We start from the raw sequence: 24,852 nt of genomic DNA, 5'->3' as shown, positions 1-24,852 counted from the left end.
AGGAAGAGGAGGAGGAGGAGAAGGTAGGATTCGTAGAGTTCTCTGACATGAAAGAAGAAGAAGAAAAGGGAGTCTTCTTCGTCATTCTCTTCGATTCGGAGGTTTTCTCGGCTCCTTCGTACTTCTTCTTCCTCTCGTGCTCCGTCTCTCATCCTCCTCCGCCTCCTTTCGTTACTCGTTTCTTCTCATTTTTCTTCGTTGGAGAGGCGGCTAACAGAACAAGGACCCCAAAACTGAAAGGAATGAGGAATGCGAAGGTGTTCCTTGAATTACAAAAAAGAGAGGAAGAAAAAGTTCAGCAATGAAAATACTCTTTTCTTGGTAATATAAAAATGTCAACAGAAGACAACATATAATGTACCTAGGGTGTTTTTGTTTTATTCAGGTTAACACTAACATCCCTAAAGATAAGTCTCTAACACTGATTTATTGAGGATGTGTCCACACAAGGTGACTGTATTACACTTGTTTTAACGCTGTACTTGTAAAATCTCAGAAAAGTATTACTACCCACTAGTGTCATCAAATCTAAACTAAGCATCCAATTTAAGTGCTGAGATATTTTATTTATAATTGATGATACCAAAAAAAAATGCAAATTTTATGTCAGGCCATCAAATCTTTCTCTTTAATCCTGTTTTAAATTTACACTCCAACTGTTCAAAGACTACCCAAGGAAGCTATCACAGTAGACTCCGTTGAGGTTGACGGCTTTGAGGCTGGCATGACAAAATGACAGATTCGCTAGAAAGCAGAAGCATATATTAAGAGAAGTTATTATTTTTCAATTATTGTGCCTGCTAAACAATTATTGTGCTTAGGTACTTTGTGTATGTAATGTAATTTCTTTCCTATACAATTTCTTTATTTTTCAGGTGATGGCCATGAGGCCAGCCGATATACGCTCTAACCTGCACAAAGATTTTTCTGAAATGCTGAGTACTTCCTAAATGGTAAAAAGCAAAAACAAAAACCCTGATTGTTTGTTCCACTAGAATTTGTACATTTGTGCTAAAATTTAATAAGTAGAAGAAATATGGGCAGTAAGACCACATCTACCAGACCAGGCTCATATTGGTTGAGCACTCTATAAAAAGAGAAAACTTCAAAGAATGGATGGCAATGCTCATTTCCTTTGCCCAAATAGTCATACTCTGTCATTCAAAAAGTTCATTTGAATTGTGCCATACAATTCATTAGAATCTTTACAACTTTATTGCTAATTTTCAACAACAAATAATTGTTTAAAAATTAAATATTTCTTTCTTATATGGAGAACTCTAAAACAGTTCGGAGTACTGCATCTTTTTGAGAATATATTTATCCTTGATCTTCCCAGAAAAATATTCATATACACATATTCAGAATTTTTTTACTTTATATTTTAATATTGTAATGTGAAAATTATTTTCTCCTAAAATATATCTCTCATGGTTTCTCTAACACAATATGCCCATTTTTACCTCTGAATGTTTGGTCACACTTATTTTCTACCTTGGGAAATCTTTGAGCTTGTCCCATACTATTTAAATCCCAGTCATTTTTTGGCCCAGGATAGCAACAACCTTTCCAAAAAGTCATATTATTATGAGAATTTAAAGTATGAGACATTCTTCTAAATATCCTTCACACATTCTACATAATACTCTAGTGTTCCTACCATTATTTATTGGAGGAATTAATGTAGCATTTGTCATACTTAATTTTGTCTGTAAACAGATCTGATGTCTTCTTTAATATTTTCAAAGCATAAAATACTTAGCGTATGCACCAAATGGTTATAAATAATAGTAATAAATATAAGAACATTATAAAATTAGATATATGCACTGGTATTTTTATAGAGTATGTAAATATGATGAATATATTTAAAAATATAGGATTACTCATTTGTAGTGAATAAAAATTACCCTAATTTGTAGGGAAAAGAACATCAATTAAATGTATATTTTCCTTAGAAGCTGTGGTGTAAAATTTAAGACAAATATATATTTCCTTAATTAGATACATTATGACAGTCAGATACATGAAATAACTCATGGTTTTTACTTAAGGAAAGAATGCTTATTAATTTTATAGTGAAGTATGTTTAATATTTAATATTGATCAAGTACATATTTTCATGTACATCAAGTAGAGAAGGAATGCTGATTTGAATCAATGATAAGTGTATATTTTATAGATATTATATATTATTTTTTATTACAAAGCTTAATTTAACTATTTTAATGGTTTTTTAGAGCATTAATAAGATTAAATTTCTGGTTGCCATCTTGCTTGTGGAATCTGCATTAAAATTAACAATAAAAATCTATTACTTCTCCATAGTTAAAATACTGTTATGATATTGTCACAGCTCATTAACTTCAAAACAGTGGCTGAAAATAAGAAGAGACTTTTTGGTTATATATTTATTTTCTAAAGTGCAGCTGCAAATTTCTTTCCCATTGATTATTTCCAATATTCTGTACATCTAGATATTTTTAATAACAGTATGCTCTGGAATGATTTTATTTTATACATCTATAAATGAAAAGTGAAAATCTCTGATGATACCTATTAATTAAGCAAATAATATTACAAACTTGTAAATCTTATTAAAATATCTCCAGGCTGACTTTGAAAAAGTTAACCTCTAGTGCCAAATGAATCTAGGAAATTCCCATTAAAACAAAAAAAAAAAAAAAAAAGAAAAGAAAGAAAAACGTAAAGAAAAAAAAAGAAAGAAAGAAAATTTAAACCCAACTTTAAAAAGAGAACCCATTTACACATTCAACAAAAATATAATGAGAATTTGAGTCTTGTGTGACTGGGAATACGAAATGTATAACGGTACATATCGGCCCTTGAGAAACTCACATTACAAATGCATTTTTTTCCCATCAAGGGTAGACATTTATCGTAATAGAAATTCTTGCATTGCTCTATAACTGGATATAGTAAAGAGGGCTTTATAATTGTTGGTTAAATAATTAAATCTAAAACCAATATGTTTGGGTTTAAATATGGGTTAAATAGATAATGATAAGCTTCACAAAAGTAAGATTTCTGCTTTTTTTTTTTTCCTTAAAGTTTTCCACTGATCTCCAGCAATTCGAGTAGTTACTGGCAAATTGCAAGCCCTAGGTAAATGTGTCAATTGTATGTGTGACCTTTTCCTTTCCGGAACTAGAACCACAAGCTTTGGCATCTTGAGCAAACTGGTTAACCTCCTTATGGATCATTTTTCTTACCAGAAATAGTGTGTCTTCAGGATTTTGTGATGTTTAATGTGGTGGTACATCAAAAGTTCTTTGAAAAATGTCTATCTTAAAGTATGAAAGCAATAGATGTTAGAGAACTGTATGTAAACATTTCAAAAATAGACATACAATCTGAAAAGATTGTAAAAGTGAAATTTCATAAAAAAACTAAGATCCAGAAGGTTATATGGCATAAAGTCATACTGTTAAAAGAAGGGTGGAGCTTTTCTGACAGCAATATCTGTAATCCTAATTTAAAGTGCTAGTCAAAGTTTAAAAGGGGCCAAAGGTAAAAGGAATAAAATTAAAAATAAAGTTGTCCAGCTTTTTACGTAATGGTCTTAGTGGTTGTTCATGATCATTGCCTATATCTAAGAAGGAAAAAAAAAAAACAATGAAGCAGTAAGCTTGAAATAGGTATACGTTAAAGGTGTAAAATATATTGGCCTCGACAACTCACCAGTGACCTGAGAGCAACTGGAATAACAGCAGTAATTGGAACAATGGTTAAAGGTGATACATAAAAATATTTTAAGTGTAAATTAATTAAGTATAAATTGTCAACACTTAAAAATATGGTGGTAACAATTAAGCCATAGAAAGGTTAATAATAATAAAACCTGTCATACCAACCTTATTTACAAAAAAAAACCCTCAAAAAACTATTCGTATACTCTCCTCTTATCATACTCGATGACTATTTTACACATCAAAAATGCTTAACTGGAAAGAACTCACAGAAATGGGGGCTAAAAACTATAGAAATATCATTTTCCAAATTTGTGTTTTATGTAGCAATGGACACGTGACAAATTAAAAGTTTTCCAAAGACAATTGTATGTGTTAAATTACATGAATTTTAATGATCTTAATATCAAAAAGTACTCTATTATTTTAATACTGAACATTAACTACTACAGGTCACTTGTTTTCAGCTGAAAGGTAGACATTTACTTGCTTTTAAAAGGGAGAAATTTACATTCATCTACTTAGTTACCTTTCTTTAACTTTATGTTAGCTTTATTCTCTTCTGCAACTCCTCCCCCTAAACCTGACTAGTAATGAAACCCGAAGCAGTAGCATCAGTTTCTTTTCTCAGAGCATCACGCATAGGGGTTCTTTCCCTGACTCTTCACACAGAGGAGAAAATCCAGATAAAAGCTTTTATTAGATGTTTCACATTCCAAGGCGCATTTGTAAAGTAAATGAAATAGGTAACTATCTTCCAGAATTCAGTTAAAAGCCAGACCACTAGGGAGCATAGAAGCATACACAAAAACACAAAACGTTCTTATGACCCAAAGCTATCCAAGAGAAGGCAAAAAAAAAAAAAAAAAAAGACTACCCATTTCTTAATTTTTTTTTAAGTTTTATTTTATTATTAGTTTCAAGTATATAGTACTCTGGTTAGACATTTATATAGTTTATAAAATGTTTCCCCTAATTGCTCTTTCTCTCCTCTGGCTCTCCACCTAGCAAATATATTAGTGCTAACTACATTCCCTATGCCATGCTCCCCATTTCTGTTACCATCTATCAACTACTAATTTGTATTTCTTTAACACTTCACCGTAGTCTCCCAGCCCCCCAACTCCCTCCCCTCCAGCTGGCACCAGATTGTCCTCTGTATTTGTGAGTCTATTTTTGATTAGTTTATTCTTTTTATTCCTTAGATTCTGCATATAAGTGAAATCATATGGTATTTATCTTTCTCTGTCTGACTTATTTCACTCAACATAATAATGCGCATTTCTTTTTAAGGCCTAGTAGATTTTTCTGGTAAAATTCCCACAAATAAGATAAAAAGTATTTGGATTAGATAAGCTAAAATTCAGATAAAATAGCAAGCATTACCAGAATTTAAAGCAAAAATCTAAATGATTAACTCAAAGTCCTACAATATCTTAATCTTTGGTCATCCATCACCATCTCTACACTTTGGTCTCCCCTAGTTAGATGTTATAATATCCTGCTGAGATCTACCTGGGTTCCTGGGCTCCAGTAGAGAAAATGTGCTTTATCTTAAAAAGCATAGCATATGACTGAATTAGGCAGTAGGTTAAATCCTTCTAAAAACTTGCCAACTCCCTTGTTTGAAAAATAAATAAATGGCAGTGAAAAGAAGGTTCTCTGGAATGGGATGTAGAAAAAAATTAGAATTAATAGGAATTATGATAGAAAGGCTTTATAAACTCCTAAGGAAGATACGACAACAGGAAGAAATTAGCAAAACATAAAGAAGAAAATGGAATCATTGGGGGACAGTTATGAAACAGAAGTCGCAGGAAAAGGGATAAAGACGAATGTATTGCATAATTTCAATAGACATTTCTCTCTCAGCAGCCATGCATCTGATCCTCTCTGATACACTTTCTCCATATTAAATCCCACTCCTCCCAGGAAAAAAAAGAAATGTGGTTGTAAGAATAGGGGTCTTTCATTAAACACACTATTATATTTCTTTAATCGCCTCATTTTTAGAGAAATAACTGTTGGCAATGAGAGGATTTCCTATAAGAAAAAGAAAATACATACAAGAGAGATTATTTATTGAATAAGTTTTCTTTGATTTTGCTTTATAAAAATATAGATTGTAGGAACAACCTGAGAATTCGTTTGCATAATATGTTTGTATATGGTGTGTGTTTACACAAATATAAAACATGTACTCGGTTTACGTTCAACATGAGAAAAATGCTGCTCCTCTCTTGCTGTTTAGTCCCTTGTTGCTTTCTGCTTTGTGTCTGTGCATCAAGGCAGGCACTTAGTGAGTAAACCACCTGAGATCAGAAAACATGCCTGTGCTTTGACTGGCATCTATTACCAGCTCTTGGATGCAACATCATGAATACAGTAAACACTTGCTATCTGCCAGACTTTAAAAGCCCAGAGTCACAGCACCCTGTTGGAATAATTTTGTTTGTCTTAAGTGGGAGAGTTAAAAAATATTTCTCAATGTACAGTCACTCATAGTTGCAAAGGCTTTAGAAACTATGACAGTTCATCAGTTCTTTGCTAAGGTGATTTAAATAGTGATGAGCGCTTTGAGACTATATTTAGCATTCAAAAAAACTTGTTTTTCATAAATAAAACTGATTATTTACAGGTCCAACTCCAATATAATTCATTTAGGCAAAAATTACTTTTTTCACCTGTCTTCTTTGTTCTGTATTTTATTTTTGTTTTTTTCTATCTTTTAAAATATCATTTATTATTTGTTATTTTATCTACTTCATAACTGTCTTCCTCAGTAAACTATAATCTCTTTGCAGGAAATGTTCATTTAATAATTGTATATAATTTCAGTTTAATAGATTGGTATATTCAGATGTTTACTGAATTATAGTTTTCCACAAGAAAAGACTTATAGCAGCTTACAGTGAAGATATAAGATATAAGAGAATATAAGTAAGAAATAATTAAGAAAAAAAATAAGCAAGAAACATTTTATTGACATAAAATAGGACCAACAATATTAGTAATCTAAAAATGTATACTGAAGACCAGAGTTTTTCTCAACAGCAGGCTATGCTCCATTGGTGGGTTAAAATATCGATTTAGTAAGTCTTGTCTAGCATTTAAAATATTAACTAGAGTAAAATATAATAGGTTGTATTCAAAAAGTTACAGTCGTAAAGTAAAGAATTGTCTTCTCTATGTGTCCCAATTTTGCCCCCATGATTTCTGTAAGCCAAAGCAAAAAGAAAAATCTAATTTTCATAATTTATGAAAATATAAACCAGATAAATGATCAAGAAATTGCAAATATTTCTCAAGCTGTGATTAGAAAGGGATTTCTTCTGCAAATATTTATAACGCGGGCCCTGCATAAAATGATCTCCTGTATCCTCAAACAGGACCTTTGGTTGATGCAACTCTACACGTGATAGTTGGTCTAAACACAAGCCAACGGCATCACAGTTAGACTTAGCAGAGTTCAGTAAACTCATTTCTATAGGATGTCATAGCAACATGATACAAACAGCCTGGTCTATGTTTCTGACTGAATGGATTATAAAGAGAATATATGTCAAAGGATTCAACCTCTCCATTTGTTTAAGCAGTTTAAACTTTGATTTATTCAAATTAAGCAACTGTTACAAAGAGCACATATAGGAATATTAAAGCCCGGTAAACTGTAATATTAGCTCCTCTAACTCTCTTCCTTTTGACATAATTGTTCACAGGAGCAGAGAAGGACCAAGAGGACTTGGAAAAATGAAACAAAAGAGGGGTTTGGAGAGAACATAATTAAGCAGATGTTTACAGTGTGAGAGATATACAAATCTGAAAATGAGTCTATGTCATGTGCTATTAAGGATTTTTGTCTTCAAAGTGCTATATACTTGGGCAAGTTGTTTATCTTTTCTAAGCCTCAGATCTCTTGCCTTTAAAAATGGAATGATAATACCTACCTGGTCAGGTTGCAAAAAATCAAATGAGGTAACGATTACAAAGTTCCTAGCATTAAGAACTGAAAGAATAAACACTTTTAATATTATCTTATTTTTTATTTCCTTTACTATTCACATTTTTTATTCACATTTTTTTCTACTGAGAATTCATCACTTTGATATTTTTTCCTTCGTGTGAATAACTGCAAAATCTCCATCCCTCTCTACTCCTGTGAATCACATTCACTTACCATCATTTAGTCAATATCCCAAAGGTAATGTTAATGTGAAACTAACATCAACTCAGACTGATCTGTCATGGAATCAAGGAGTTCTACAGGATATTCTTATCCTTTATCCATTATGACTTACAATTTCATTCTCTCTCACCAAGTGGCCAATTATTTTCCTCTGATATTTCAACATCATCTTTTTTATTAAAATTGCAAAATAGAACCTGTTATCTTTCTTGACAAAGTAGTCGCTACTCCTGCTTCTTTGTTTTTAATATCAATTTCAAGGTAACCCATAACAAGCCTTGTGCCTCAAAAAATAAGGATTAACATGAAGAAATTTTCTGGATAAGTTACCGTTTACATCCAGAAACAACAGGGTTTTTTGTTGTTATTGTTATTGTTGTTGTTTTGTTTGTTTTACACTTAGTCATTTAAAGTTTTTCAAATCCAAATTTCACATGAATGTAAGTGCCTTAAATGAGGTAAACCGAGGCTGTTTGGCACTTCTTATGGAGAAGTCATCATCATGAACCTCTTCACTATATTTGCAGCAATTGCAGCAATAGTGTAAGGAACTAATAATGTGGATTTTTTCTTTCTTTTTAGTAGTTCCTCTTCCATCCACTTAAAGGAAGAACTTTAATTAGTTGATGCCTGGATATATAAATTTATTTAATTAAATATATAAATTTATTATAAGAATAAGTGTTAATTCCAAATAAATGAACTCACCGTGGGCATCTGAGGAGCGTTTCTAATAACAAAATATAAAGGCCTTTTAAACATCTTTTGTGACTGCTGAGAGGTTTTGGATTTGTCCTGAGAGTGTTTTGTTTTTGTTGTGGTTCCTCGCCAGGTAAATTTGCTCCAGGCATGGAAGGCTTCACTAAGCTGTCATTCCCACAAGGACACAAGCTTGAGGTCATCGTTCAGCTTTCATCTCTCCTCACTGTCCATATCCAATCTTAGTAATAAATTCTGTTATCCTGCCTTCCCAGGGTTCAGTACATCTGCAATGTCCTACCACTTCCCATTGCCCTAGTCATCGGCTCACTCGTATATTATGACATTGATCACTGAACTTTTATGCCCATCGAGTCTCTGTCGTCTGTGTTAACATATTACACACTAATGATAATTTTTTTCTTAAAGCTTTATTTAAATATTTTGCTCCAAAAAAATCATTTGAATTTTTCTTCTCCTCTTGTTCCCCAATCCTAATTGCAACTTGCCATTTTAGAGTCTTGATAATCATATACCATATTAAGTAATTGCTTTAGCATCGTATTATGTAAATACATGTGTGGGTCCTAGCAAGAATTCATTGAACTTTAGTCCTCCTTCCAAGGTGCTCCACTTTGATTGGACTGGATATTCCCTAAATATCTTATACCTTTCCTAATATCATTTTCTTGATCTTAAATGATTTTGTAATCCTCTGCCCTCTGTGAAGCCAAGTTCAAGGGCTACCTCCTTCATGACCTTACTGCTGACTTCTCGTCTCTTCCCCCTGCCCTTGAAAAATTAACATTTATTGTTTGTGAATCATTAGTCATTTAATCACTGACTGTTTTATAGTGCTGTTTAATATTTGGTGTGTTCCTTTTCAAAATTGTTTACATTATGTTAAGTCTCTTAAAGGGATATCTTCCATGGAGCTTAATTGTATACAGGCAAATAAGCAGTAATTGCCAAATAAACTGTTGTTAAACCAAATAAGTAAACAAAATATTAGATTTTTATATTATATTTAGTATGCTATTCTATATATGTGTAATTGTTGATTAATATCCTGTTAGAATGTATCTTCTGGGCATATTATACACTATAAATACATTCATTTCAACTGTTTCAAAGACCTGAGATAGTGTTGTTTGCTTAGGACCTAAAAATAGTTTTAAACATTTGATATTTATAGTCATAATTCAGGATTCACAGAGGCAATAACCATTAATCTTGCAAAAAATATCTAAAATAAGATCCCTTTAGAACCTGAAGAACTAGTTAAATGGTTGTGCTGTACTAAAAATTTTGAAGATTCTATGTTCAAATAAGAATTTTTGTTTTTCAACTGTCTTTCCTGCTAGTAGTACCACCACTACTTTATGAGGATATCTTAAAATGTTCTACATAATTTTATGTTTTATGAATATAGAAAGCCAAATACAGTTACTGAAATGTCATATTTGTATTAAAAAAATTTTTTACCGGATATCCATACCCACCTTAATCACTATAATATGACATTTGTGTAATCTACATATTAAATACAATGTTAACCAGTCTGCCAAAGGTTATATTGCTGTGTTTGCAGTGTTGGTTATGCTGTATGCACTTTTCTCCGATATTGGGCTTTATGATAATTCAAACAGGTAACTATGAAACGATCACTGTGTCAGGTACTGTGCTGTAAATGCAACCAAAATAATACAGGAAACTCAGCCTCATTAGAGGGACAACCAATCATATTCTAATAGAGCTTCTAAAATACAAATCACAACTAAGCACTGAAGTGAAGCAATTTCACTAATAAATGAAATGAAGGTAACTGTATAGAGATTTAACATTTAAGCCTGATCTCTATGAATGAATAGAGTTTTTGTCAGGTAGAAAAAGAGAAAATAAAATTTCCTAGAAGTATAAATTATTCTCTCTACAAAGTATAAAAGATCATGGTAGTTTGAGAAGCAAGAAGTTCAATGTATTAGATTGGGTAGAATTACAGGGCAGGCATTAGTGACCAAAAAAAATAGACTTATGGCGATTAGGATCAAATAATAAAGATAACTTGTTGGTCATGATAAAGAGTTTGGTTTTTGAAGGCAGAGTGGGATTATGAGATATGCATAAGTAGATAAATGGCATAGCTAAAAATGTGTATGAAAGCATAATTCTAGAATCAGTGGGCAAAACTGACTGAAGAGGGTAAGTAAATCAAATTAGGGAGATGTGTTAAGATACTATTAAGCAAAGAGAGAAAGGAAAGGGTCCAAACAAAGGTGGTGATCATGGAAATGAAGAAAAGAGGATGAATCAAAGAAACACTTTGAAGGTAATATTAATGACTCAACACATTGTGCAAGAAAGTTGAGAGACAATTTAAGACAAATTTCAGCTTTTTAGATTGGTGAAATAAAACAAAGAATGAGAAGAGGCTGCTAAAATTGGCTCTTTGGCTGTTATTAATAACCTTTCAGAGTACAGATAAGAAAAAGGTGAATTTAAGGGTAAAAGTGAAGGTTGTATTTGATTACTTTCTTAGAGATTTATATGAATCTCAAAAAGTTGGGCAAAAATCTGATTTTCTCAATTGCCAATTTTTTCATAAGTTTACATTAAACAAATAAAGCAATCTAGATAACATATAAATAAATAGCAGTAATTGGAAAGAGAAGAACAAATAGCATATAATTTCATTTATATGTAGAATCTAAAAAGAAAATAATTGAACAAACAAAACAGAAACAAACTCATAGATAAATAGAACTGATGGTTGCCAGGTGGGAGGGAGTTTTGGGGGGCTGGGGGAAAAAGGTGAAATAATTAAGAAGTACGAAATGGTAGTTACATAATAGTCATGGGGATATAAAGTACATCTTAGGTAATGCAGTCAATAATAGTGCCACAGATATATATGGTATTAGGTGGGTGCAAGACTTATTGGGGGATCACTTTGTAAGTTATATAAATGTCTAACCACTATGATGTACACCTGAAACTAATAATATTGAATGTCAACTGTAATTGAAAATTTAAAAATATGCATATGTAAATAAATGAATATATAACTTTTATACATATTTTTAAAAATAAGCATTGATATAATTCAAGTACTCAGAATCAGAAAAATTAAGATTTATTTTTTGGGGTATTGTATGAGGCAATTTACATCTTTTTACATTCTGACAGCAGCAGTGGAGTAAATATTTTCAATCGTCTAAACTCTTCTGTTTCTGCACTCATTAGTGCGTGCAATTAGTAGAAACCAGGCATTGACTAACTTGATTGACATGTGTTTATTTTCTCTTCCACACACTGCAGGATCACAGCATGAGAATAATGAAAGAAGAGCTGTAATTTGCAACCAAGTATAGCATGGATATTTATTATAATCATACTTACAACTGGACCTGGTGGGCCCTGGGGACCTTCTCCTCCTTTCAGTCCAGGTGCACCCTGGGAAAAGTGAAAAGGCAAAGAAAATGAATTGATGTGAATTGAATATAAATAGGAGGAAATGTGTAATTGATAAAATGAGAATATTAGGAAGTATTTCTAGACATAAATATACATTGCTATAGGATTTTGATAATCAATGATATGGTTACATATTTCCCCTTAATAACTCATGAACATTTATTTAGTACACTAATAAGCAGTTTCATTCACATGTTTTATCTATATGTTGACTATACCTGAGCTCCAGGAAGTCCTCTTTCACCTGGGAAACCACGGAGTCCTGCTGGTCCATCTTTCCCTGAGACACCTTGAGGACCTGGGTCGCCCTAAGGAATATAACATACACTCAACAGAGAGAGTAATCACTACACACATTTCCACAAAGTTATGACCACCCCTAATCCACTATAAGTAAGCCTGAATATTATTTAATGATGAGAATACTATGTGGAATGCCACATACATTAAAATAAACTAACCACTACCTATATTTAAGAATGTATGTAAATGGATGGTTTGATGGTCAATAGAGTTAACTTCTTATATTATTGTTCGGTCATGCTTTAAGGTGCAATAAAGTGAATATTTTACTGACATAGCTTTCTGGCATTCATTTAAATGCTATGCTAATATTTAGAGAAGCTATGGACAAATGGTAAGAGGATATAATGAACAGTAACCAGATATGTTCAGCCAAGAAAACTCCTTGAGCAGTTCGTACCTTTGCACCTTCCTTTCCTGCAGCTCCAGGGAGACCTTGCTCACCAGGAGGGCCAGGGGGACCGGGGTGTCCACGTTCACCGATTGGACCTGTCTCACCAGTGGGCCCCTAATTTGGAAAAGCAAAACCTCATTGAATTGCTCTTTTATTTTTAGCAAAGATAACACAAACCCAAAATAAATATTTCTTTCTTTCACAAAAGTTTATCATTCTCATGTATTTTCATGACAGCCTGCAAAACGCTTCGCATAAAGCACTGGAAGTAACATGTGGTAGGAGTCTAACAATTATGTATAATTTTAGTTAGAGTCTGAGTGTACAAATGAAATAATATAGCTGTTTTCTTTGTTTAATACCAGAATCGCTTCAGAGTGAGGCCCATCCAACTATTGTTAAAACCTGTCGTTTTTAACTAGAGCTTTTTGTTCTTTTACATAAGGTGTCAAATTAATTTAGGAGTAAAAGAGGCATTGGTGGCACATTGGTAGCTACTCAATGAATCACTGCTGGATAATAAATGCAGGTTCTCTGGAACCCAAACAACCACAGTCTTGGAACTCCCCTGACAGGACACCTCCCTATTGTTAATCTATATTCCTTTGATGAAGTCTAGAAAATGTGGCAGGGGGATCCTGAAGGCTAAGAGTTGGGCTGGCAGTTCCTCCCAGCCAAAGGCTATAACAAATAGCCTACTGCCTTAAATAGCTGCAAATGCCAAAGTGAAAAATGTCAGGTCATTTACACGTCCCCTGAGTGGTGCCGTTTGGTGGTGCTAGCCTTCAATGAGCTTTCAAGTGTAAATAGAGAATGGAGACCAGTTGCTAACTCCACTTAGAATAGAGCAAAATGAGGAATTTAAGTTAAAGATATATAGAAAGAAGTTGCTACAGTTGTTAAACAGTAGAATGTATTATTGAAGTTTCTTATGAATATCATTCTCTATTATTTTTCTAAAAATGCAACAGATTCTCAACTTTTGGTCTTGGATAAAGAACCATCTGCCCCAGATTTGAGCGTGCATTTCTAGATTTGAATTCCTTTAGTTGCCAGAAGTCCCCAAGTTATCATTAATGGGCAAACATTTTCCCCAAACTGAAAATTTCCTTAAACATTTAATCAGGGTTTCAATAGTAAGAAATGTAAAATTGATCTCAATTTAATGACTATCAGACTATCACCATGGAGACAAAAATGAGTGATGATTCACGTGACTGTGTAAGGATTGCAATCAATGTTGCTCCTGTTAAACCATTCCCTTTGTCTTAACATGAAAACATGTTTAAATTTGAAATAGGCAATCGATTTTTTTTAAAAGAGCCAATAAAAATAATCCAGTGAAGGTGTGTACTCAATAAAACACCTGCTACTCTTATGCTTTAAGAAAGGAGACAAAAAGAACATGGGTCTCAGCAACCAGCTGTCTGCATTAGACAGTGATGAATTTTTGAAAGGTGTGAGGTCTCAAAATATTCAGTTAAGCTCCCTGATATTTACACTCTAGTTGGACTTTAATTCTATTTATGTTCATAAATATGTAATGTAGTAGGGATCATTCTTTATTTTTTTTTTACATAAAATTGTTGTAAAGTTGTTTGAAATTTTTTTTAAAAGTATTTTTAGAGAAAGTTAATTATTGGAGGAATATTTCTTTTTTTAATTAAAACTGATAAACAGTTTAAAAAATATGTAAACACACAAAAGTATGCAAAAAAGGTATCATAAATACTGTTTTCATTGTAAAGGAGCAAACAGCATTTCCCTTGGTTCAGGATTAATCTCTGAAATAAAATGATCAAGCAATTTAAGATTCCTTATTTTGCTTGTAATCACACATATCTCTAGAAAGAACATGCAGTGTTTTGTTTCTCCGGGAAAAAAACGTGTGTTTGGATGTGTGGGTTTGTGCTATAAAATATTAAGGACTAATCATAGGCTGAGAAAAGATGATTTTAAACAAATAATTGAAGCACTTATCCAACTGCTTTTGCTTTTGTGCTATAATTTATTGCTAGTAGGGATAAAATTCCAGCTGAGTGAAATAAATGTGCCTTGTCCATTCAACACTCTTTGCCAGGATAAAAATATTATTTTCAATTCTCATGTATTATATTCTCTATAGGTATATAATTCAGGATACTACATCACCTTTTGAGATTCTTTCTGCTTCCTATCTTGAAAGAGCTACTTATTTGTCTATATTCAAAGACTACAAAGTAATACTTTATTGCTGATGGGAATAATTTTTATGAAGGTGAAAATCATAAGAAACAAATGATGTATTCAAATATTAAAATTCAGAACAAAATTATGTTCAAAGTTTTATATTTCTAATATATCATACTTCTAAACCTAATTTAAACTCAGAAAACTAACATCATTTTGTAACTTGAAATTCTTGGAAATGATGGCCAACCTATATAATAAAGCATGTTGGGTTTTTAGCAAATGGTGCCATGCTCAGCCTTTCGTGTTAACTTCTTTGCGAATTTTATGACTTATTTTTATTCTTTATTTTTCTTTTTTATTCAGTTCAGTTGAAAAATTACTTTAACTAAGTAACAGTTTGCTGCAGTTCATTTGATGTAGGCAAGTTGCATATATTAATATGTGATCCAAAATTTTATAATATATTATTTTCAATCATAATAAAATGGGCATATTTTATACAATTTAGGAAAGGTGAAAATACAAACAGAAAAATAAACCTTGTTAGGGAAATAAAGTGATAGAATGTACCTGTGGTCCAACAACACCCCCTGGCCCAGGAGGCCCAGTCTTGCCTTGAAATCCCTAAGGAAAGAAAGCATAATCCATGAAAAATCTACAGGATGCAAATCTTAAATTAAAATTCTCTGAAATACTTATATAACTCACATTAAAAGAAAGTCACCTTTTGGCTAAAATACTTATTTTTAAATGCTAATGAGTTGTTATTTTCTAGTTCTTTTAAAAATTCAAAAATATATCACCTTCATTAATTCGCATTACAGTCTAATGATTACTTTTATTAAACTTTAAAAATTTTTTAAAAGATAATGGGATGAAGCTGAAGCAAAAACATGTTTTTAGCCCTCTTCCACGAGGTCAAACAACAAAGATAATTTTAACGTAGCACTGTTTATGCATGAAATAAATGCTGATTTAGACATTCTTTGAAACCGTCCACTAGTTCTGTACACAGAGATATATCTATAGTCTATTCCTGCATTCCAACAGTCTCCTAAAATAAGCACAAAGTAAAAAGAAATTTATGAAAAGAATATTTTGCATGATTAGTAATCATTTCAGCATTTTATCAGTGTTCTTTCTTAAAACCCCAAAGAATATATTTACAAATGTACCTTACATATGCAGTCATTGAAGTAAAATCCGGTAGATGTCAACAGTATGTACTCACTAAACAAAGCCTTTGGGCATATATTCTGGTATTTATATTTCTCTGTACTTGTGGGTTATTCATTCTGCGTGTCTGTACTACGACTGGTGAATTTCTTTCTCATGTCAGTTAAATTACATTTAACAATTGGAGAAATAGATTCAAAATACTTAGAGGAAAACCTTCCAAAAAACTGAATTAAAGCATATAATATTTGCTAAAGTTTTATTCTCTACAACTTCAGACTGGAAATATTAAGGTCAAAAAGCAAAAGGCAGAAACTGGTAGCCCCATGTCTGTATCACAACCTTCCAGACTCAGTAAAAATGTAACTCTTATTCTAATCATCTCCAAGTCTATGTTACATGCTGTTGAGTCAGCTCCAACCCCTGGTGACCCTATGAACGTCCACAACGTCCTGTCTTCAAGCCCCGCTCAGCTCCTGTAGACTCAGCCCTACGGCTTCTTTCACAGAGTCACTCTATCTCATATTGGTCTTCTTTTTCTGTGCCTTCTTTTTTTTTCCCCAGCATTACCATCTTTTCCAAAAATCCCTGCCTTCTCATGATGTGCCCCAAGTAGGACAGCTTCAGTTTTGCCCTTTTTGCCTCCAGTGATGTCTCAGGATTAATTTGCTCTGGGACCCACTTGTTTGTCGCTCTGGTAGTAGAGCTCTCCTTCAGCACTGTATTTCAAACGAATCATTTTTTCCCCTATCAGCCTTCTTCACTGTCTAGCTTTCCCAACCATAGGCAGTAATAGGGAGTACATTGTTGTGAGTGATCTCAGCCTTGGTGTCTAATGACACGCCTTTGCTCTTGGTGACCTTTCCTAATTTCTCCACTGCTGGTCTTCTGAGTCTTGGCCTTCTCTTGATTTCTTGGCTGCAGTCTCTATTTGAATTAATGACTAAACCAAGGTAAGCAAAATCTTTAACAATTTCAGTTTCTTCATCGTCTACATTAGAATCAATGCAGGATTTGGCACTGTGTGTCTGAGACAAATTCGGGTTGTTTCAGTATAATAGAAACTATTTCTAATTATTCCTTGTGGCCTTAAAAAGCTTTGAATTGTAAGATGTCAGAATGAACTTTCAATAAAGGATTTCTGACTGAGGACAAATCTCAAATATAACACAAGAATATATCTATTTTTTAAATGAGGTAGCGAAATACAGCTGCTCTAGATTCTGACTCTTGGACAAGGCAAACTTTTGAATCCAAGTCAGCACAGAGCAAGGTGAGAGTTTTCTGGCCATAGGGGTATTTGTTATTGCTCTTACAAGTGAATTGAAATCAGAAATACAATTTTCTAGAAATAATCCCAGCCTTTGTCTACGAGGAACTCTACATGAGAACATCAATCATAGAATCAGTTAATATGCTATTTTTCCTCAGTTTAAATTTAAATGATATATATAATATGGTTACTTTGGCTAGAAGCAGAAACTCTTATTAAACTGAAGACAAAAGAGAATTTATAATGGAAATTCTCTAGGTATCCCTTCCTTAAAAGATATTTGGGAAATATTCTAGAGTGATTCCCATGAAGCTATCTAATGACTTAGATAAAAATCATTAGGTGCAAGATTGAAATAAGAATGCATTTGCAAACTTGAGTGTGGATTCTTCTTTAGAGAGTTTATTTTTATGCTCTTCATGCAGCTGTCATTCCCAGGAAAAAACCCAAAGATTTTACCCTTGAGTCTCACTAAATCATTCTTGATTCTATTGTTGAAACCCAAGACTTTGAAGTTTGCAATATGACTAAAACTAAGTCATCACATTAAGAATTGTCTCTTGGTAAGCAAAACAGAAATTGGGTTGCTGCTGATGAATTTTTTCTCCTATTCAGAAAATCATCATCTTTTCAGATTTATTATTGTGTACTATGATGCAGCTCCAAATATGTCTTCATGCTGGTAGAATACCTTAAAATGATTTGGCGCTACATAGTCAAAAGTAGTCTGTGTTGTGGTCTTCTTAAGAAATCTGGATAAAATTAATCAATGGTGAGAACCCAACATTGATTCCAAGGAAACATGCTAATCCATGATCATTTCTGATTAGACTAACATCCCCCTGGAAGAGCCAGATGCATGGTTTTGTAACAGTGGCAGAACAAACAAACAAACCTGCCAGAATTTAACCCATAGTTGAATTGCTGGTTTTGTTTCCTTTGTCCAAACCACTGTTATATGCATAAATTTTTCAGAAAGTTTATTTAATATTATATTCTTCACAATTTAAAAATAAAATGCAGTCACGTTTCCATTTACATCCCTACTTGAAGCAAGAGGATGCATTTGACATCGTTCCAGACCAATTATAGCCTTATGGTTCCAACATCAGAAGATATTGCACCCCTGAGTTCTGGAGAGAAGAATGTATTATCTGCATGGCTTATTTTAATGTTTCCTTTAGAGAGTAGAAGGGTGACACAGATGACTGGAATACATCTGTAAATAAAGACTTCAGCGAAAGGGTCAAGGTTAACCACCTTTTGGAGGTGTCCAAAAGATAATGGAGTCTTTCCCATCAGCCCATCTTTAAAATGCTATTATTGACAATAAGGACAATCAGTCAACTAACATTTTGTATCTTCAAGTATATTCATTTAGGTATTTAGATACAAACACGGCTCTATTTATGTATTTTACAATATATTTAGATAGAAGTTCCAATTTTTAAATTTCTGTTATCCTTAACCTGGTAATCGAACTGTTAATAATAAAGCAGCTCTCTGTGATGAGGCGCTAACAACGGAAAACCTCAGAGGTGGTCACTTACCGTCTCCCCACGCTGCCCAGGGTGCCCGGGCAGGCCATCCTTCCCTGGCGGTCCCTGCAATCACAAACGCCAAACACCACATGTTATAACTACTTCTCTAACTGATTTTTGGACCAAAATGTAACATATTAGACAATTCTCTTATTCTACTTTCATTAGATGTCATTTTTTGATGTTCTGTTGATTTTACATACGGTAATATGTATACATTTCTTTTTAGTACAATTCTATCTGTAACTGAGATCAAGAGAAAATTGTACAACTCTATGCTGAACATTGTACATTTAAATTGTTCCATTAGCATCTATCTTTTAAAAAAGAATATTCATATATATTTGTATTTTTATTTTTGCAAAAATGTTAGTTCTTCGGTCCATGACTAATGAGTATTTCCTCCTCTTTTTGGTGATCTGTTCCTAATTCAACTTCTGGTGCAGCAAGACTTGGATAAGAGAGAAAGAGAGTGTCCTCTAGTGGTGGTCTGAGATTCTAAATGACAAGAATGAAAAATACACTCAAATAATGGCGCTTTACCTCTCAATTGCTTCAAATAAAGAAAACAAGTTCTTATGCTCAATCTTAGAAGTCATCAGGACCAATTTTTTTTCCCCAGTAGGTTTACTTAAATATCCTCTTGGAAACATAATATTTATTAAGCACTAGAGAGCAAATCTACCACACTATAACATTTTTTAAAGGATGCTGTCTTTGTCAGGACTGAAGAAATAAATGAAGCAATTTAACTAAGTACGTAGAGTAAACAACTCAGTGAGGTTCTTATGTTTTAGATACTTAGTAGAAATAGATTACTTCTTTAGACTGCATTATGAATTATTCATCCTACTCAGAAATCATTGAGTATCAAGTTCAAATTTCGAAACGTGTTTAATAGGTATGGCAGAAATATTCTCATTCTTCAGGATAAATGAAATGATTATTTTAATGACAACATTTTAGTGATAACAGATACACTTAACCTCTCATGAAATGTTAATTATTTAAAATAAAGTTTATTTAAACAAATACATTACTTACATAAATCTATTTTTGATGTCAATTTTTTTTAATATATTGAATTAAAATAAGGGATTCATGCCAGAATAAGCTCGTTTCGACGGCAGTTTTCTTACGCTGGAGTGAGCCTCATGCTGACTTCAGGAGGGGGTGCCTGACCTTGCCCAGCACTGCCTCTGCTCCCCACCTCATCTTCACTGACTCGCGGGTTGCCGTGGGAAGTAACAGCACCAACCAAAGACGGTCTTACTATATTTCACAAATGCATTGCTTGCTCGGTGATTTGCTCATGCCTTCTGAAACCACCTCAGTGATTCTAGGGCCGTCCTCCCCAAAAGACTGAAATCGGAATGTCTACAACCAAGGCCCCAAATATTCTTAGACATCATTTAAACCTTCCTTCTTTCAAAAGCAAATATTACATATGTAGGTATTAGGCACTAGGTGCATAGTAATATAAGATATAGCTAGCTCTGCCTTCAGCTTAGAGATGAGACACAAAAAAAATAAGTAGTTAATTTCTAGAAAAGTTCGTGTAGTTTCAGTATTTCAAAATAAACTATTTTGATTATATATATAATTATATGTTATATATTATATATCATAAGAATATATACAGAAGATGAATAAAAGTGCTACCAGTTTGGGACAGTAGTAAAAGTTTTAACTAAAAACAGAGGGTCACAAATACGAAAGTAATAAATATGAGTCAGGCTTTTTTTCCCCCACCATATTAAAATGCCTCTCAAATGTGTTTTGCATTAAGCATAAATCACACATATTTTCTAACGAATCTATAAAAATAAAAGTCAAATACCTCAGTATATTTGCTGGTGTGAGAAGTACAGATTGCACTTCTATTGCAAAATATCATAACCTTTAAAACAGTGATATTAGATCTAAATAAAGTCACCCTGAGATGAATGCAACATAATTTTTAATGTCTTTCCTAGCTATCCTGAGGGAGCTATATTAACAGACTACATAAAGAATTCATACCAGTTTATCATTTTTCTTGATTTAAGTATGTATCCCTAGTAATAATAATAATAATAAATTATAATGGCGCCACACTACTATTCAATAAAATAAAACAGATTAATTACCAAATAATTTCATGACATTAATCTAAAAATAACACTTTTATTGATCAAAATTGGCTGCCTCTTTGATGTAGTTGGTGAAGGGCTATGGCAACAAATTCATCTAAATGAGGGTGTGTATACACAGCAAGGTGACCTCTGAAAAGACACTTATAAATAAATGTTAAGGATATTTTTCCACTTCCCATCGGCACTGAGTTTAGACTTTTCCTCTTCTGTATGTAGAATATATCTTCTAACAGTCAAATTATAAATGCTCATCACCTCAAGTTAAAATTTTTCTTAAATGGGATACTTTAGGCTGATACTGGCATGAGATTAACAGACTCTAAACATGAGTATTTCAAGCATTCAATCCATAATGCACGCGTGTTGTGTCTGTGAACGGCATACATATACAGATACAGATATGTATTATGATATGTATCTATATATGAATATATATCTTTGTATATCTATACATATATATCTTTAGCTATATATCTCTCTGTATATATACAGTATACATTTCTTGATTACGATGAAAATGAATCAATTAATCTTCAGAAAGAGAAACCTGCTCTATCCTTCTCCCCAAATTTCTTTCTTCTATATCAAAGAGGTAAAAATATTTCTTTCCTAAACATTATAAAAATGCATACCAGAGAAATGAAAGGTATTTTTGTTTCATGCCCTGATGTTTCACTTGTCAGAGAAGCAGAGTATAAAAATCATTTTGTTTAGCACTGAGAGCAATGTTCCTTAGCAGTGCCATGTCTCTCCAACTAGACTGCATACTTCTTAAGTGTAGGCATTTATTATACTTATAATACCTCTTAGAGACAAATGCATGCATGATCAATGGCTCTAAACTTACTGAAAGATACTTGAGAGAATGGACCAAAAAAGCCTGAGGAAAATGGGTCAAATGGCTTTCTTTTACAATAAAATTACATTACATGAGGGAAACAATTCTTATCAATATGTACAAATATAAATGGAATGATAAGGTCAAAGTTATACATATCAATAGTTTTTATGTTACTAAACAATGATCTATGCACATGGCGTCAACATATTCCTGAAAAGAATCTTATGTGTAGAATCATTTTGGAACTGTATTTTCACTTAACTATGTGTGAAACTTTGCATGATTTAATATTACATTTGGAACAGCCCTGAGATAGTAAGCAAACAACATTATACACAGGAAGTCTTGTTATTACCTTGTTTGTATTAATCCTTTTATAATACTATAATAACCCACTCTTGATATGTTTGCAATAATAAAGCAAAACTGTCAGCGTTCAAACAATATTTTAAAAAGTGTCTAAAAATTATTGCAAACAGTAAAATTGCCTTAACATTTATTATTTAAGTCAGTATTTCATGATAAATAATTTATTTTCTAAAGATGTGAGCTAAAGTCACACTTGAAAGTAACTAAAACAAAGGAGTATTCAAATTCAATAAAAATTGTATATTTATTTATTTAAAAATTATTTTCACTGTGTTGAAAAATATAATGTAACCAGATATAACATTTATTTAAAATTTTAACAACTTAATTTAGAATTTTCTGAACTGTTCCTCTATGCAAGACTATTCTTGAACCCACCCAAGACCTACTAAATCAAAATCTACATTTTTAACAAGATACCAACATGATTTGTATGCACATTAAAGTCCAGACTAGAACAGTAGTTAGCAAACTTTAGCATGCAGCAGAACTACTTGGAGAGTTTGTTCAAATGCAGTCTGCGTCCCTCCCCCAAGTACTGATTAGGTGAGGAAGGTGGGGATAAGACTGTATTTCCAACAAATCCCAGGTACTGCTGATGCTCTGGTCCAGGCATCACACTTTGAGGTGCTGTGGTCTGAAACTTTGTGTCACTCTAAATGCATATGTTAAAATCCTAACCATCAAAGGTAATATTATTAGTAGGTGGGGTCTTTGGAAGGTGCTGAAGTCAGGAAAGTAGAACACTCATTAATGAAATTAGTGACTTATAAGAGAGGCTCCAGAGAGCTCCCTCACCTCTCCTGCCATATGAGATATAATAGTCTGCAGCCTATAAGAGGGCCGTCATCCAGCCATGCTGGCACTCTGATCTCGAACTTCAAGCCTCCAGAATTGTATGAAATAAATTGCTGTTGTTTACCAGATACCCATTCTGTGTGGATTTCTTACAGCAGCCCAAACAGACTAAGACAGTGGATAAGTTTATTCTAACTCTCATGAACTGACTGGGTTGCTAAAAATGAAAAAGAAAACTGAGCACTGAGCATAGCCTATAGACCCATGAATGTTTAAGTATAAAAATAAAGAATTTTAAATAACTTTGTGAAGATATTTGATGAAGCTACTCAAAGAGTATTGCTCTAAACAAATTTTTAAAAAGAGATATGATTCAGGAAGGGTTATCATTACATTTTCTAAGAACAGTGTATTAAAGAGACAAAAATCATAAATAAAAATAAATAAATTTAATGTGATGTAAATTATATTAGAAAGTTGGAGGGTGATTGGGAAGTGATTTTTTAAAAAAGAATAACCCATTTTCTAATGGAAGATAAAAAGGAAATTCTCATACACCAATCATTTAAGATTCAGTACCAATTTTTAATGCCATCAATAATATTCACTGCAGTAAAGGTGGAGTTGAGATGGTAATATTTCATATTGTTCTAGTCTCTGATATACTTTGAAAGAATATTTAATAAGATATTTAAATTACATTCAGAAACAATAAATTTCATAAATTGAAAACATCCATATTGTTTGACATTATTAATTAAAATTTTTTTATTGGAATTTTTATCAATATTCGTATCTCAAAATGATTTAAAATATAAGCTTTGACTCTTAAAAATTTTAAAGCATTGTTGAATGAAGAAAAGAAAACTATGACACTTACAGGAGGGCCTTTTGGTCCAGGGAATCCAACAGGACCCTGCGGTCCTTGAGGGCCCTGAAAATAAAAGGCAGTAGAGATATTTAGAGATATGCTTAAAAGACACATCTTTATACTTTGCAGTTTATTTCTACAGCTAAAACACAATATAGTGTACAGTTTCTTCACCAAATGACAAAACTATGGCAATACAAGATAATTTGTGCTGATTTAAGAGCAAAATGGATGATTTTTCACACTATTCAGTTCTCAAAACAGCAATATCAATGGCCTTAACCCTATAAATATTTAGAAATCATTTTAAAAGTGAATAGAACATAGATGCATCAAGAAGTTCTTCAGAGTCTCTGTTTTCAGCACCAATTAGGAACAGCCATAGAAGGAAGACATTTTAATTCCAAACCCACTCCCGAGGAAAAAAATTACTTAAATAGTTGACTCTATAAAATTCTGGCTCTAGTCATATAAAACTAAAAGTAAAAATAAGTGATTATATTGAAAAGACCATAAAGAATTCTTTTCAATAATTTCTATATTTAAAATGTATTTAGTTTTGAAGATGTTAATATTTCATTTTACTCATGTATAAACTTCTTTTGTAGATAAGATGAAAAGAACATTATTGCATAATTATTCTCATTAACATTCAATCCAAACATACATTTATAAATCATTTTTGACTTGATGCTTATCTATATTATTCAACATTCACATTTACATATCTTTAAAATATATAAAGTAGACTGCGTGACAGTGACTATCTTGGTGGCAGCAAAAAGATTGGGAAAAGATAATCCTTTATATGCCCAGAACATAACAATTATATTTCTAAAAGGAATATATATATATATATATATAAAATGGAAGATAACATAAATAAAATGTCTAAAGTAATACAATTAAG

The 24,852-nt window shown here is 32.5% G+C and overlaps 1 protein-coding gene across 2 annotated transcripts in view; it reads right to left on the bottom strand.

The window, feature by feature from the left end:
• The window catches only part of COL11A1 (collagen type XI alpha 1 chain), a 169,676-nt gene that overhangs the window by 53,459 nt on the left and 91,365 nt on the right, over window positions 1-24,852 (bottom strand). For both annotated transcript variants that reach the window (XM_036235133.1, XM_036235132.1), the window contains exons 36-41: window positions 23,952-24,005; window positions 18,938-18,991; window positions 15,509-15,562; window positions 12,773-12,880; window positions 12,288-12,377; window positions 11,995-12,048 (exon numbers count right to left, since the gene is read on the bottom strand). In XM_036235133.1, coding sequence (XP_036091026.1) covers window positions 11,995-12,048; window positions 12,288-12,377; window positions 12,773-12,880; window positions 15,509-15,562; window positions 18,938-18,991; window positions 23,952-24,005 — 414 coding nt within the window. The remainder of the gene's footprint in view (window positions 1-11,994; window positions 12,049-12,287; window positions 12,378-12,772; window positions 12,881-15,508; window positions 15,563-18,937; window positions 18,992-23,951; window positions 24,006-24,852) is intronic.

Source organism: Rousettus aegyptiacus, unplaced genomic scaffold (genome assembly GCF_014176215.1).
Source record: "Rousettus aegyptiacus isolate mRouAeg1 unplaced genomic scaffold, mRouAeg1.p scaffold_m13_p_17, whole genome shotgun sequence".
Classification (NCBI taxonomy): Eukaryota; Metazoa; Chordata; class Mammalia; order Chiroptera; family Pteropodidae; genus Rousettus; species Rousettus aegyptiacus.
The sequence above is the reverse complement of the archived record's forward strand: the minus strand, read 5'-3'. Positions and strand labels throughout refer to the sequence as shown.